The sequence below is a fragment of the Lacerta agilis genome, chromosome 6 (assembly GCF_009819535.1).
Source record: "Lacerta agilis isolate rLacAgi1 chromosome 6, rLacAgi1.pri, whole genome shotgun sequence".
NCBI classification, from domain to species: Eukaryota; Metazoa; Chordata; class Lepidosauria; order Squamata; family Lacertidae; genus Lacerta; species Lacerta agilis.
Genome location: NC_046317.1, coordinates 61,694,888 through 61,709,787, shown reverse-complemented (window position 1 = coordinate 61,709,787; position 14,900 = coordinate 61,694,888). Strand labels below are relative to the sequence as shown.

Below are 14,900 nucleotides of genomic sequence, written 5' to 3'. Positions count from 1 at the left end.
CTCTGTCCTCCTTCCATCCTGCCCGCCTGATTCTGGGGGCATTGCCGTCTCCAATGTCCATCCTTCTTACATATCGCACACTGGTTCCTTCCAAGCGGCTGGCCTCTTCCCCGGCCTCTACCTCTTGTCTCTGGGCCCCTCTGGCCCTCCCGAGTCGCCGGTTCCCCTTGGGCCAAAGCTGCCGCCATAACTGCCGCCTTCTCCTTCATCCACTTCCTCTTTTCCTTCTTCTCCTCCTCCCCTCTATAGTCATACACTCGCTGGGCAATTGCCATCAATTCACTCCGGGACTTTCCTTGAAACCCATCCTGCTTTTGTATCTTTGTCCTTATATCTTTAGTGGATTGTGCGATAAATGAGCTATTGACCATCACCGCATACTCGGGGAGGTCGGGGTCAAATGGAGTCCAGATTCTATAGGCTTCCATTAACCGTTCCAGAAAATCTCCAGGGCTCTCATCTGCCTTCTGGGTCACAGCCGAGACCTTGGACAGGTCTGTTGGCTTCCTAGCTGCCCTTCGAATACCTTGTAGGAGAGTTTCCCTATATGCTTTCAGGGCGTTTCGGTCTCCATCATTGTTTGCGTTCCATTTGGGATCAGACGATGGATATCGAGTGGGCCAATCTGTTTCTAACACTCTCTGTTCCTTCAAGTGTTCTAATGCTTGTTGATCTATCCTCCTTCTTTCCTCTGTGGTAAAAAGGGTATTCAGCAACTGCTGGCAATCTGGCCAGGTTGGTTCGTGGGCAGCGAAGATAGATGCCATTAAATCCACCATAGCTTTAGGTTTTTCACTAAAGGGTGGTGTGTGTACCTTCCAATTCATCAAATCTGTGGTGGTAAAGGGAACATACTGCATGGTGTACGTCCGAGGTGGGGGTCCACCATCGACTAAAGGTGCATCAGGTGGGGGTGGATTGTCCCATACCACCCGAAGGGGGGCAATTAGGTCTTCTGGTGGTGCTTCCTTGCACCTTTTTGCATAGTCTTTCAGTGCCTGATTACGGGCCCTGCTGTAGGCTGCCGCTGCACTTTTATGCTTAGGATTGGAGGACCTATACCGGCTTATCTTTTCCCTTAATTCTCTGAGGTTTGGGTATATTTCTTCCAGGGTTTGGGTGTTAGGGACCTTCACCCTATTCCCCTGTCCCCCTTCTGCCCCAGCCGGTGGGTCTGCGTTCTGAGGCTGTTGTACTAGGGGCGCATAAGGGGGTGGCCGCGGAACCATAAGCTCCTCTTCTTGACTGTCCAGTACTGGCGGGTGTTTTGCTAACTTCTGTACACTGCAGATCTTAGCCCTTGGTGGCAATTTTCTGCACCCTCGCAGCCAAGGGGGATTATGGTCTACAGCATCCTTCCACGTTGAGATATATGGGATCTGGTCTGGATGATTGTCAATTATAGTCCGCCATAAGGGATTAATGAGATTCTCATCAAAGCTTCCCTCGGAGGGCCAGCCTGTACCCTGTGTTGGCCAGTCTACTTCACACAGGGATCGTAGGCGTTCTTTCCTCAACGGGAATCCCCAATCGTCGCCCTCTGTGGCTTCCTTCCAATGGTCCAGAAAACACTGGAGGGGAGTCCCTTTGCTGGACCCTCCTCCCATCCTGGGCTGCTGAGGTACTCTGCTCCTACCAGGGTACAATCACACACCTTTCTCCACGTCCTGTCAGTGGCCAGGTGAGCTCTCGCTACCTGAAACCGCACCTCGGGACCACACGTCGCTTGGCTAGTGGCACTAACGCCCCGGCCTCTCATGCATACACACAATCACTGGAGTACCTTATTCACACACCACACACATATACCTCCCAAAGTTTTCCCCCTTTTGTCCTTTCTTGCCTACCTACACATATCTATGTATCTACCTGCCCTACCTGTCCTACCTGCCCTACCTCTGCGTATATGGGTTCGCCAGAGGACCCCTTACCTGCTGGCTAATACCATACGCTGGGGAGAGATCAAGTCCCCCTTCCTCTAATTAATATAGAGGGTCAGTACTCACCAAAAGCCGGCTGTCTTCCCTGTCTCCCCGGTTCTTTGTCCGTTGCCACTCCTTGCAGGGCGGAGGGGGGTCAAGATGCCTTCTGATCCCTTCCAACTCTGAAGACTGAGGTGGTGCGCGCAAGGTCACAGGGCTGTTGACTAGCACCTGCCGCCCTACCTGGAGGCAAGGGGGCTGCCTCTGGTCGAGGGCTTAAGGCCCGATCCGAGTCCTTGACGGCACCAGAAATGTTACGCCTGTATGCCTTGACCCAATAAGACCAGAAGAAAGATTCAGGCAGCAAAGTTTCCAAAAGCAAAGTTTCTTTATTGCAATAAGGTGCATTCAGTAAGCAAAAGGCAAATGCACACCCCACCTCCTGTGGGGCAAGCTTAAGTACTCTCTATGACATAGTAAAGCTCCTCCTAAATCCCTCCTCCTGGCCTATCAGAACTAATATTATAATACTGCGTTAGCAAATCAGAACATTTCCTTTGTCCGGCTGCCTTTGTCTGTTTCAAGCTGCTTTAGCCGCCAGGAGGTGCTATATGCTATTATTTCAGTGCCTAAATGCCTAGCCGTTGACCCCCAACTGCACCTGGGACCTTATTTTGGCTTCTGCTGATGTTCACAGGAAATGGCTTGGTCACAGGATGAGTTGTGGTTAGCTACCCAGACAGAGTCTTAAAAAAGAGGAAGTCTGTGGTCGGCCGTTTACTGGCATTCTGCTGAACTGCTGAACTGCTGAAACTGCTGATATGTCTAAAAAAGCTGCAGTGCTAAGCTTTAGCTAGAGTGAGCAGAACTGCATCTTATAAAATGGAATCAAAGTGAAGCTGCATCTAAAATGGGGTTCTGTGGCTCTTTCTACCTACCCTCTGGTACCTTGGTGCCTCAAAAAAAGGACCTTTGAAAAAGCAGTTCACCAAAAATGGATTTGGGGCTGAGACTGACTTACAAGAGCAAACCCACCTCAGCAGAGCCTGCCTGAATGATTAACCTGTGGGCCTAGATAGAAATTTGGAGGCATATCTCTTTACAGAAGCTAAGTGCATGCATGTTTAGGTTGCAGCACTAGAAGAAAGTGCACAAGAAGATGCCCCACCAGGAAAAAAGGATCATATGGCCCTATGATTCCCACCCTTCGTGGTAGGCTGGAGACAAGTGCGGGTTTAGAATTATGGCCCAATACAGTTGAACCCTTACTTGAAACAGCTTGAATCAGAGGGCATGTCCAGACTAGGTTGTTCCACATTTGTTCTGTGTGCACAACTGGTACACAAGGATCCACACACTCCTATTTCTTTCAGTCGCCATTCCTTGCAATCCACACCAGTCAGCAGAGGTTGACAGAAAATATCCCAGGTGTGGCTTTTTATCCTTCCCCTCAAGCACACTTCCTTCCTCCCCCAGTTCACTTAGGCTGTGTACACATTACCATTTCCTCCCACTCCAGTGGGCTCCCACCGCTGGTGTATGAAGCAGAGTACACACGGCATTAGCCACAATCCGTATGTATCCTGCAGATTCTTGAGAAATGCTCCTGTTTGACGTACTTCCCCTCAAATCAGCTTCCATCTGATTTGAAAATGCAAGCTGTGGTTAAGCTGAGGGGTGCACAGTTCAGATACTTGTTGTGAATGCACAGGTGACAGCACGTGTGCAGGTGACAGCTTCATTCAGTTCAGGGGTGGCGGTGTAGGCACAGAGAAACAAATCAGGTAATGTGCATTGAATGAAGACACCCCTGCCCCCTCTCTGGTGTACCCAGCAAGTGCAAACATAAAGAGGGGACATGCCCATACTTTAAGCCACTCATGTGTACATAGGCTTAAACTTCATTTTACTTGCACCTTAAAAAAAAAAAATTAAACTGTACAATTCTGATTCTCATCAAAGTGCCAGCAGAGAACACTTCAGGGCCCTTCATAACTGGAGTCAGTCATGATGCAAGACAGAAGCAATTTGCTTTCAGGGGTGTTATGTTTGCACCAGTCCTAAGCAAAGTCTGACCTTTATGTTACCAGTTGCTATATGGAAGACGCTGGAGATGCTTCTGCCTTGCAGTAGCTCCAACATCTGTTCACCATGTGGAGCGCTGCAATGTGGAAGCATTTCCAATAACTCGTGAGGTAGCTAAAATGTAAGACTTGGTGCTGAGTACTACGCAGAAGCCAAATACACTGAAGTAAGATGGGTGATGAAAGAGGGACATACCACATTAATTATAAGCAATAAAAGTGATTCAACATTTCCTGGAGAGCTTAGAGAGAGGTACCCTACTTGGCAGATTCCGTAGTAGTCCAATATTTATCAAGCCATTGAACTCCAAAAATGTATTTAGAGAGCAGGGATGTCCTAGATAAAGGAGTAACTGAGAGTTCAGTGATTATCTTTTGCGATGGCAAATATCAATTCCAGATTCAACAGTGTAGCCTACTCTTTCCACTATGAAAGGTGTGGACCCATGACTGTAGTCAAGGGAGGGGCAGCTGCCCCACACCTATCAAGTAAAACAACAGAAATACTTAACTGACCAATCAAAATGGTTCTGCCCCACCAACAAAAGTCCTGCCTCCCCAATAAAGTCCTGCCCCCCCCCCCACAAAAATCTTGGCTACGCACATGTGTGGACCTCACAGAATACAGATCTGCGAATGACCTAGCCCAAACATGCATTTGGCAACCAATTTCTTAAATATTTTGTCCTATGTTTATATGGTGGTAGTGCTGCTGTTGTTACCTACCTTACTGTGCTGGCCCCAAGGGTTTGTCCATGAAGCGAGGTCCAAGTCCAGTCCTGGGTCTAGGGGTCCAAAGGAGGTCAGTCCAGCGGGGAGCGAGGCAGGGAGCAGGTCAAGGTCCAAGGCAGGTTCAGGCACAAGGTTGCAGGTTGAGCACACGCTTGCAACTAAGTTGCTCACGCAGCTTGGGCTGGGTCTGGCTGGCTTTTATCTGGCCCTATGCTTAGGGCGGTCCCGATCCTCCGGAGACTCGCCTCTCCTCCGGGCCTGGAGGCGAGCACTCCTCCTGCAGACACTTAACTCCCTTCGCCTCTCTGCCCTGAGCCTCTGTAGCTCAGGAGAGGCTGGTGGGTTACTGGACCCAGGGGCCGCCTCAGCTTCCTCTGAAGAGGCTGGGAGTGGAGCACCTGCAGGCAATGGGTCCTCCCTCCCATCAGGAGCCAGAGCAGACTCTGCTGATGCCTGCACCTGGGGATCCAGCACAGGTGGGGATCCTTCAGGCTCAAGCCCTGGCCCCGGCTCAGCTGGTTCTGGAGGCGGGGAATCCTGTGCAGGCTGGGATCCCTCAGGTTCAGCATCAGAGTCTGACTCCCAGGCCATCACACTTACATTGGGCTTCCACCTGTTGAAAACCAATGTTCTGCTTATGTGAGTCTACAAAACCTATTTTTATTTTTATTTTGTAACTTTTGTAGGCCGAAGCAAGCCATCCAACAGCCACAGCACTCCAGGCTCCACATATGGAAACTTCTTCTTTGATACAATTGAACAGGTAAGAAAAGATGTGATTCTTAAGTATAGCACACAATTCGGGAAAGATTAAGGACTTTAAAAAGGCTGTAATCCAATGCACACTTATCTGGGAGGAAGCCCCATCAATCTCAAAGGACATGCACAGGACTGCACTGTGGAGCCCACTAATCTCTGTGGGGCAATTAAATATGTATTCTCTCTTTCACTGAAATAAATGAGCCTTAGCTCAACTTTGGTTGGTTTATACCCATAGTCCCAACCTAGCTATGGACCAGGATTGCGGATGCTGTGTTTTACACATAAGTCCCAGCCACAACATCTGGAGGGCCATAGGTTTCCCATCCTTGCTACAAAGAAAACAAGGTTACTAAAGTAAAACAATTCCTACCTGCCTCTCCTTCTCTGCTGACTTTGCATCAAGGAAATCCATGGAGGTCATCTTGTCTATCAGCAGCTACTGTCTATGGTAGCTAGTTGGAACCTTTAACACAGAGGAACTCTGAATGCTACCAGTTGCTATGTGAGAACAGTGAGGGAGGGCTATTGCCTTTATGTGCTGCTGGTATACTTTCCAGAAGCATCTGACTGAATACCGCAGTAAATAAAATCTTGGCAGTCCCCAGGGTGTCAAAAAAGGTATACATACCCTTAATTTTTAAGAAGCTAGTCTCAGTTCCTTTTGTTGATGTGCTTTTTTCATTGGCGGATGTAAAGTTTCTGAGTTTTCACTTATCCCTAGCCATTTTGCAATGTAGTGGAGCTTTGTCTGCATTGAGAAGGGCCTTCCCGAATAGTTATACCTCTGACAATCATGTTCCCTTTGTTTCAGTTCAGTGCAAGAAGAACAGGAGAAATCTCGGAGCCCGGGTCATGATATATGGGGCTTAGACACTCGTGACAGAAATAGAGATGGTGCTTCTCTGGTCAGACAAGCAATTTCAATTGGATCCTTGAGCTTCAGCGCCAGCAGAAACATGGATGCCGCAGCAGGCTTGAACTCTTGGTTGCCAAGACAGCCACTCCATAAGCATCACAGTTTGGACTTCAACAATCTCTTTTGGGCAGAGCTACCTGTCACTTTAAAATCAGGAAGTGATGCTGGGATCAGCTTAGATTCAAAGGTGCCTCTAACACGGACCAAATCGACCCCTTTTGAGTTAGCATCACAGAGAGCATCCCAGATGTTGACAAGAAAGGACCCTGGCTCCTATGAGGGCCTCCAGTCTGGAGGCTTTACAGCTGACTCTAGCCTTTCAAATAAACTATCAAGCAACACCAAGCATTGTCTATTCGCAAAGTTACACCATCAGTCTTGTACTTGGTCGTCAGAAGATCCTTACTTTTCTTCCCTGTCATCCGACGAACCATGCTCCCCAGCGCTTCCTGACACTGCTGTGAATCCATCTGAAACAATTCCCCTGCTTGCTTCTGCTGCTGACGCCACAACTGAGCCCTTAGAAAGTCCAGCAAGGCCCAGCTACCCACCATGCAGCTTTGTGGCTCAGAATATCCAACCAGTGGGTGCAGTGGGCTCTGCCTGCCAAAGTAAGTCCTTGAGAGGTTGCGGTTTCCTCCTGCAGGGGGATTTGCATTACAAAGGAAAGGTGTACAAGGGGGCTGTTTTGTTGCCCTAACAGATGGAGGAGTGATAACATTTTAAGTTTGCACATGGCCAGAATTGGACTTTGCTAGTGCATGGATGAGGAATCAAGATGGACAACTAACAGCTTTTTCATATGTGGAGATTAAATTGCCTTTGAGCGTCTATGTTTTATTCTTTATGTGAACATCTAACAAATATTAGCAGAAGAGATGTATATGGGTTATCAGAATGTTTTAATATAGAATTCAAACTCCTTACTTCGCCCACTGTGGTGGGCAAGGGAAAGAGGAGGAATGCTACACAACAACCCAACACTTTTGGGCATGTAGCACACACCAATGTTGATGGGATGCCACAGTTGTAAAACTCTAAAATCTGAAAAAGTATGAATGGTATCGTGCTACTCTGTATTCTGATAAACGAGGAATGAGAAGGAAAATAAATTAGCAGAAGGTTTCCATGTGGACTTTGGATACACAGGATTTATGGTTGATGGGGGAAAGAAGTGTAGTTGCAGGAGCTACCACTTCCAGTGCCATCTGGTGGTCACTCCATTTCTTTTTTAAAAGTAAATGCTTCCACGCTTCTGCACTTCAAGATTTTGCAACAGCGATTGCAACCAGGTGGTGTTTCCCTATTATACATTCAGAAGTTGGTTCATGTTTCCAGTGTTCCTGATATGCTTCATTTAAATCAACAAAGAAGCTTGTTGCAGGACACTTTCCGTCCACACTTATGGCCTAAATAGTGCTATAGACTTGGATTTTAAGATGTGCATGGTTTTCCTACATAATGGCAAAGATTTTTGTCCATGAAATGATAGTGCACAACTGAAGCAGGGAAGATTCTGTAATGTATATGTTGCAGGCAGAAGTTCCCATGTCCAATCATGGATTTTTCTAGCTAAAAGGATTTCAGCAAGCAGTGTTTGCCTAATATCTATATCTTGGAGAGGTATTGCTGGTCACAATAGACTGTTTGGATCTGAATGGGCCAACCGTCTGACTCAGAATAAGGCTGTGTCCTTTATTTCATGACTAGTTTTCGTAAACTAACATTGCGGAATGAGTAGCTGTGCAATGCAACCAAGGTCAAGGAAGACCTTGATAGATGAGAGGTCTTGGTTATTATCTTGCATGTCTGCAATAGATATTTGTGTATACAACCCAAGCCCACTAACTTCAGCATTTTGGCTTAACAGGTTCTTCCCAGGTGGATGAAGACATTCCTCCCCCATTGCCTAAAAGAACCCCTGAGTCCTTTATTGTACCTGGAGAAGACGGTGAGTTCAAGTATCACCTAAGTGAATACAGTTGTGTTGATGGCAGAACACCATGTGCAAGATGAAGTCATCATCTCTTTCAAGGGTGGAGAACCATTTTGGCCCAGTTGGCCAGATAGTTTTCTGTCATCCTCACCCCACAAGCCAACTTTGCCACCCAATGATTGACACTGAGCATAGGGCTGGCAAAACACCTTTCCATAGATTTCAACTCACTGCCCATCAGCTGATGGATGGTGAATTCAAGCCTGCTTTCTATGGGGAGTGGCTGCATAATTGAGTTCCCCATGGGGAAACCAGTCACACAGTTGTTCAAGCTTGCTTCCTGCAGGGATCAGTGGCATGAAGCAGTCTGCATGGAAACTGCTGCTGAAATGGTGGGGGAAAGCTCCATTTTAGTAGCACTTTCAATGCAAACTGCTTTGTGCTACTGAAGCCAGGGTTGCTCCCATTGCCCATCAGCTGCCCATTGCCTGCCATGCCTTGCTCCAGCACAGAAATGATCAGGAGCTCCCTTTAAGCTCCCTTTGTAGCCATTTGGTACCTGACACATATGACATTAGGTGTGGAACAAGTTGGCGTGGTTTGTGAGTAGGGGCCCCTGTAAGGCCAAATTTGAGCTGAAGGTTCCCTATCCCTGATCTACATCTCAGACTAAGATAGTGATGATATGCAGAAAGTTTTAAAAGATCCATCATGTTCTCTAGTTTTATCCATTGCAGATGACTCTGTGTTGCCAGATTCAAACCACAAATCACTGTCCAAAAATGAGAAAATTGGAATCTCTAAGGAATGGAGTGGCATGTCTCAGCTGAAATTTTCTGATGACTCTGTGAGACTGAGGCCAAGTAAGGTAACACATTAGAGATTTTATACATCTCCACCAGTAATATTGCTATATAGTTCTCCTGACTTCTGCAGAAATAAAGGCTACTACTTTATATAACTAAACTGCAGCAGATATTCAGTTCATAGTCCAACAGCTGAGGCTAGGACAATGCTTCTGAAAAAACAAGTTGTATTAAGTCTGAGTGAGTCAATTGGAAGTAGAGATGCCCAGCAAATTCCAGTGAAAATGGGAACATCTGCTAATGAACATTCTTCTTCCTAAAATTCATTGGGAGCTGATGTGACTAACTAGGAAGATGCCACAAAACAGGGGAAATGAATAAAGGCTTTTAGCATGAGCAAGTGGGACCTGAGACAAAATGTTGCAAGGTTCTGTTCAGGGTTCCAGCCAGTTATGCCTTCTGCAGGATACTGCACTCTGTCCATTCTTTCCCTCCAGTTTTCCACCCCGCCCTTGTTAGTCACCGTTCCATGTCCACAGAACATTCTCAGTTCTTACTGGGCTGTTACCACAATTTCCTGAGCTGGTAAGGTCCCAGTAACAAATTTACAACCTCTGAGTAGATGTGTTGTATGCTGACAGGGTAGCATCCGTCTTATGCAGCTACTACTGTATTGCTGAAACACTGTTCTGCGGGTCGGGCTTTTGTAATTGTTATCATTCGCAGCACTTCTAAATTTGCTTCATGCTGTTATTCTTATTTGTTCACTTCAGTACAACAGTTTTTCAGGTGTGGGAAGTAAATAATACTTTCTGAATGCAGAAAAAAGGCAGAAAGGAAGGGTATATTGATATTAGTAGAAACCTACTTTAAAAGGTAAAGGGACCCCTGACCATTAGGTCCAGTCGCAGACAACTCTGGGGTTGCGGCGCTCATCTCGCTTTACTGGCTGAGGGAGCTGGCGTACAGCTTCCAGGTCACATGGCCAGCATGACTAAGCCACTTCTGGCGAACCAGAGCAGCGCAGGGAAACGCCGTTTACCTTCCCGCTGGAGCGGTACCTGTTTATCTACTTGCACTTTGACGTGCTTTCGAACTGCTAGGTTGGCAGGAGCTGGGAACGAGCAACGGGAGCTCACCCCGTCACGGGGATTCGAATCGCCGACTTTCTGATCGGCAAGCCCTAGGCTCTGTGGTTTAACCCACAGCGCCACCCGCGTCCCATCACCTACTTACTAAAAGTTAAATGCAGTTATACAGAGTTGAGGGACGATAAAGTATTCTCCTTTTGCTTATTTTCAGAATGCAAAGCTGCAGAGACCCAGATCAGGTAAAACATTCTCCTGACATTTCTATGTATTAGTCTGTGCAATTACTATACCTGCTTGCTTTGTAATGAAATGGGGTTAAATCCTGTTCTAATCATGTCCCATCATTCTAGCAATGCCTTGCTTTTATTGTCAATGGAAAACGTCTGTTGTATAGATGGTAAACTTACCAAATCCTGTTCCTCATTATCATCTGGTTCTGTTAGCATTATTGCAGTGATGTTAACATGTGTTTTTAGAATTTTCCCCATGTATGTGGGAGCTTAAGGTGCATACATGCTCTCTTGAGATGAATTGTGCTTAACACTGATAGCAGATAGCAGAACTGAAGACATTGCAGACAGTGTTGGCCTGGTGCTGGAGAGGCTCAGGGTTTGTTTGTTTTGAAAGCAAGCTAATGAAAATGTTTTGTTTAAATTATTTTGTATTGCTTGTTATTACAGAGATTCCCCGGAATCGGTCTCCTTCCCCTCCCCCACTTCCTGAAAGAACTCCTGAGTCCTTTATTCTTGCAGATGAGGAATGTAAGTACAATAGCTCTGGTTGTCTTGTAACAACATTACTGGGTGGTGACTTTAGTTAGTGCATTTTCATTTGAGGAGGTAGCAAATACAAAGTCACGTTTGAGAAGGTCCGGATGAAAAGTGCTGGAGGAGAATCTTGTTGTTGGCATGTGTCTGTCTTGGGAGACAATGGAGAAGTGTGCCTTTGGGAGTAAAGTCAAATCTTTAGAGAGTTACAGCATCTGACGTGGCTGTAGAGACAGATACGGGAGAGGAATGTTTTGTTGCAGCTGGGGCAGATGGAGGAAAATCACAATAACAAGAAAGGAAGATAACAATGAGTCTCATCACATTCAGAACCCACCTTTTGCCACTAATTCCTATTAATACATACTTGTGGCATACTGAGAAACAATACCAAATGTCTATAAATCAAGTGATGCTGCCAGAGAACCTCTGAAGCACAAAAAAATCTCCAATGTGGTTTACAGCCTAGTAGTAATTACCGGTACATTTAATTATATTGAAAGAATTGCCATATTTGGGGGAAAGAATTGGTTTATTTTCTTTTTCTTCTCAAATGATGCCTTCCATATATAGCAGGGGTAGGGAACCTTTGACCCTCCTGATGTTGTTGGACTACAACTCCCATAATCCATGAACATTGGCCATGCTGGCTGCTAGGGCTGTTGGGAGTTGGAGTCCAACAACATCTGGAGGACTACAGGTTTTCCCATGTGTATGGAAGCGTCGATCCAGTTATTGTTTTGCTGAGTGTGTTTCTGTTTTTGTTTTTCTAGCTCAACCATCTGTTATGAACAATGCTGTGAGTTTTGGAGAGTCTGTGATTAGATCAACAGACAAGTCACCAAAGGAAGCAAAATGCTTCAGGAGGAGTAAGGTAAAGGAGCATGGAGAATGCATAAGAAGTGGAGGGAGAGACGCCTGTAACATTTCTATTAGCAGAGAAGCAGGGCTTCCCCCGTTCCATGCTAATTATGTAAGTTTCAGCTGTGCAGAAGTTCTTTATCCTTAAACAGAGAACGGTCTTCTGATAATGCTTCAATAGAGGGCTGCCTTCTCTTAGGAAGGATACATGACTACCCAACTTTCCAGTTTTAGCCCACATTATGCTGCTTAAAAAACCCAACCTAACAATTGTTAGGTGTCTCTCTCCCCCACTGACTCCATCCATAATATGGAGAAGAAATAAGGTTTTAACTGGTAGATCCTCTGGTAAAAAACCAGAGCTTGGAACATTTCCCATTCACAGCACTAGGGAGCGCTCTAAGCAAGAAAGAGAAGCAAATACAGTACATACCAAACCAGAAACTGCAGTTTTGCTATCTGTGCAGTTAAGCTGCAATAATCAAATATGTAAATCAACAGTGATTCACTCTTTTCAGAAGGAAATATACCCAAGGACCTTAATTTCAAATTAATGGCCCATTGTGATGCAACTCGAGGCTGGCTTTGTTTCACCTTTAAATGGCTACTAGAACCTCAATGCAAAGGGAAACAAACCTTTTCCTCTTCTAACTGGAAGAGAACTCCATTCTGCTGTCCCAGGAAGCAAATGGGCTGCTTGTGTTGATCTAGGGTGCTTCCACACAGCAATTTATTGTACACTCAGTGCTTCTCAAATGCCACCCTATAACCCGCCCCCCAATCCAATTTGATCCATATATACCATTACCATTTTATTTTTACTTATTGGACTTCCTGCAGGAACAGTCGACCCAGATTAAATGAGTTGGGTGGGTAGAATATGGGACAGCCTTTTGATAGGTACTCATGACAACTGCTCCCTGTAGTTTATTTTTCAAATAGATCTGTTCTTAATAAGCAGGGGTTTTGCAACACCATAATTTTTCTGTGTTTTCCCCCCTAGAGCTTGAAAATTTTACGAAATGTGAAGAACAGTAAGTCTTTTGAATATATAGACTGTCTATATTTTGCATATTCACTGCGGTGCTGCTGTGTTCTAGTCTGAGCCGAGGAACCATAACCCCTAACAATTCTATTGGGAGATGAAGGAGACTCAGTGGTTTTGATGGATTAATAAAGAACTCCACTGTTTTTCACTGTGCATCTCAGAGGGTTTCAGAACCAGGAATTAATTAAAAATCTACGTTTATCTGCGGAGGTTTCATTGTGAATACTAAACAGAGAAGGCAATTTCTTAAATGTGAAATCTTTTTACACCTTTGTGTATACTGCTTGCGTGTAGAGGTCCTCAAGTCCACCCCCAAGTAATTCACACCAGACACAGAAATTTTGTTAAGGTTAATGGCATAAAAATTTGGCCACAACCGTTTTATTAAATTACAACATGTGAGTGGTTGCTTAGGCATTGGTTTGACTATGTCCCATCTAGGGGACAGGCTGACTTCCAACCGCTTGGTGGAAGACAGCAAGAGGGAAAACACTTTGGGGAGAGTATTTGGGGGACGGGGCGACCAAGACCCTCCCTCTCCCTTAATGCTCCCAGGGGCCCTTGCGTGGCCCTAACCCATGACCAGGGACGGACAAGCATGGAGAGCCCCTGGATTCCTTTAACGGAATTCCCTGCGCAGCAGCAGCAATGGAGGGGCAGGCACGGCCAACCACTTCCCCTCCCGCAATCCAATTAAATAACCAATGCCTAACCGCCAACCTTACAGTTGTGACTAATTGCTATGTAGTAGGCAAAAGCCCAATGGCCAAAACCAATCTGCCAATTGGGAAAATTCCTACTAGGCCCCTGTCAAAGCAGACGACCCCATGACAGGCAATAGCAAGGTCAAAGCGCACGCCTATACCAAGGGGGGGGGGGATGGGAGATCCGATGCACGCAGCAAAGAGGGGCAGTTACTAAGAACGCCCAGTATATATAACCCCTGACCTGTCCATCAACATTTTGCAACATGCTAATCTCCCCAACAACTGCATCGGCCCCTATCAATACCCTAGCTAACAGATTAGATCCCTCCCCAAAACTTCAGCAGGGTGTCTTGCTAGGCCCCAACCGCAACACGTGCTCTCTAGGAAGGAGAACACGCTTTGCCAAGCCTCTCCCACATCTTTTCAATATCTCTTCTGTATAAGAGACGGGTGAACTACGCATTATGATCACCATGGGGCAACAAGATCCTAATGCTATGATTTCCGTGAAGCGACATTCACTATGTGAACTGGGGCATTATTTTATTCCACACACCATAGATGACAGGCCCTTTAGAACAGACCTACTTGGGAAGGTACCTCTAGCACAAAACATTTATTTTTTAAAAATGCTGATTTATAAAGCTTTGCTCCATGCACCTGTTGATGCAGGTTCTTGCCTTCAAAAGTTTTCCAGTAAACTTCAATAAATCTTTACGGTGCTCTTCCTGTGTGTCCTTCTTTGGATTAACAAAAGCAGAAAATATCGCTGCCAACGTTGTTGATTGGTAGCACCTTCTAATATGTGCGTTGTAACAAAATCCAGGCAATATCAGCAGCTAGTGGTCACATTGTGGGTGGAATATTTTTAATGTATTTCTTGTTCCTCTTGTCTTTAATGTATCTATGTAGGGTTTATTGCCTATTTGTTTGGTTGCAAGTCACTTTGGGTTGCCTTGGGCAAGATAAAGCAACTGACAAATTTAATAAATAAAATTTATATAGAGCGATATAGAGATACGCAATATATGCTGTATTGTTTTCTTGTTTTTGCAATAAAAACAAATTTATTTTAAAAATCTGAGTGGGGTGGGACGGAGAGTATTATTTTAGCCAGTTGGGCCTGAGATGGGGAGAGAGGTGGAAGCTGTTTAGGTATTGGCAGAAGGAAGGAGGAGTGTCAGAGCTAGACTGGTGAAGAGAGAAACAGTCAAGAACTGGGAACTATGGACAGCTCTTCTCTGTAGTGAGCTACTAAAGTGCAGGTG

General features: G+C 45.7%; 1 protein-coding gene across 1 annotated transcript in view; it reads left to right on the top strand.

The window, feature by feature from the left end:
- The window catches only part of PTPN22 (protein tyrosine phosphatase non-receptor type 22), a 48,292-nt gene that overhangs the window by 31,207 nt on the left and 2,185 nt on the right, over positions 1 to 14,900 (top strand). Inside the window, exons 12-19 of the mRNA XM_033152986.1 lie at positions 5,425 to 5,501; positions 6,312 to 7,027; positions 8,287 to 8,367; positions 9,075 to 9,220; positions 10,461 to 10,488; positions 10,930 to 11,010; positions 11,790 to 11,890; positions 12,881 to 12,911. Of these exons, the coding sequence (XP_033008877.1) occupies positions 5,425 to 5,501; positions 6,312 to 7,027; positions 8,287 to 8,367; positions 9,075 to 9,220; positions 10,461 to 10,488; positions 10,930 to 11,010; positions 11,790 to 11,890; positions 12,881 to 12,911 (1,261 nt within the window). The remainder of the gene's footprint in view (positions 1 to 5,424; positions 5,502 to 6,311; positions 7,028 to 8,286; positions 8,368 to 9,074; positions 9,221 to 10,460; positions 10,489 to 10,929; positions 11,011 to 11,789; positions 11,891 to 12,880; positions 12,912 to 14,900) is intronic.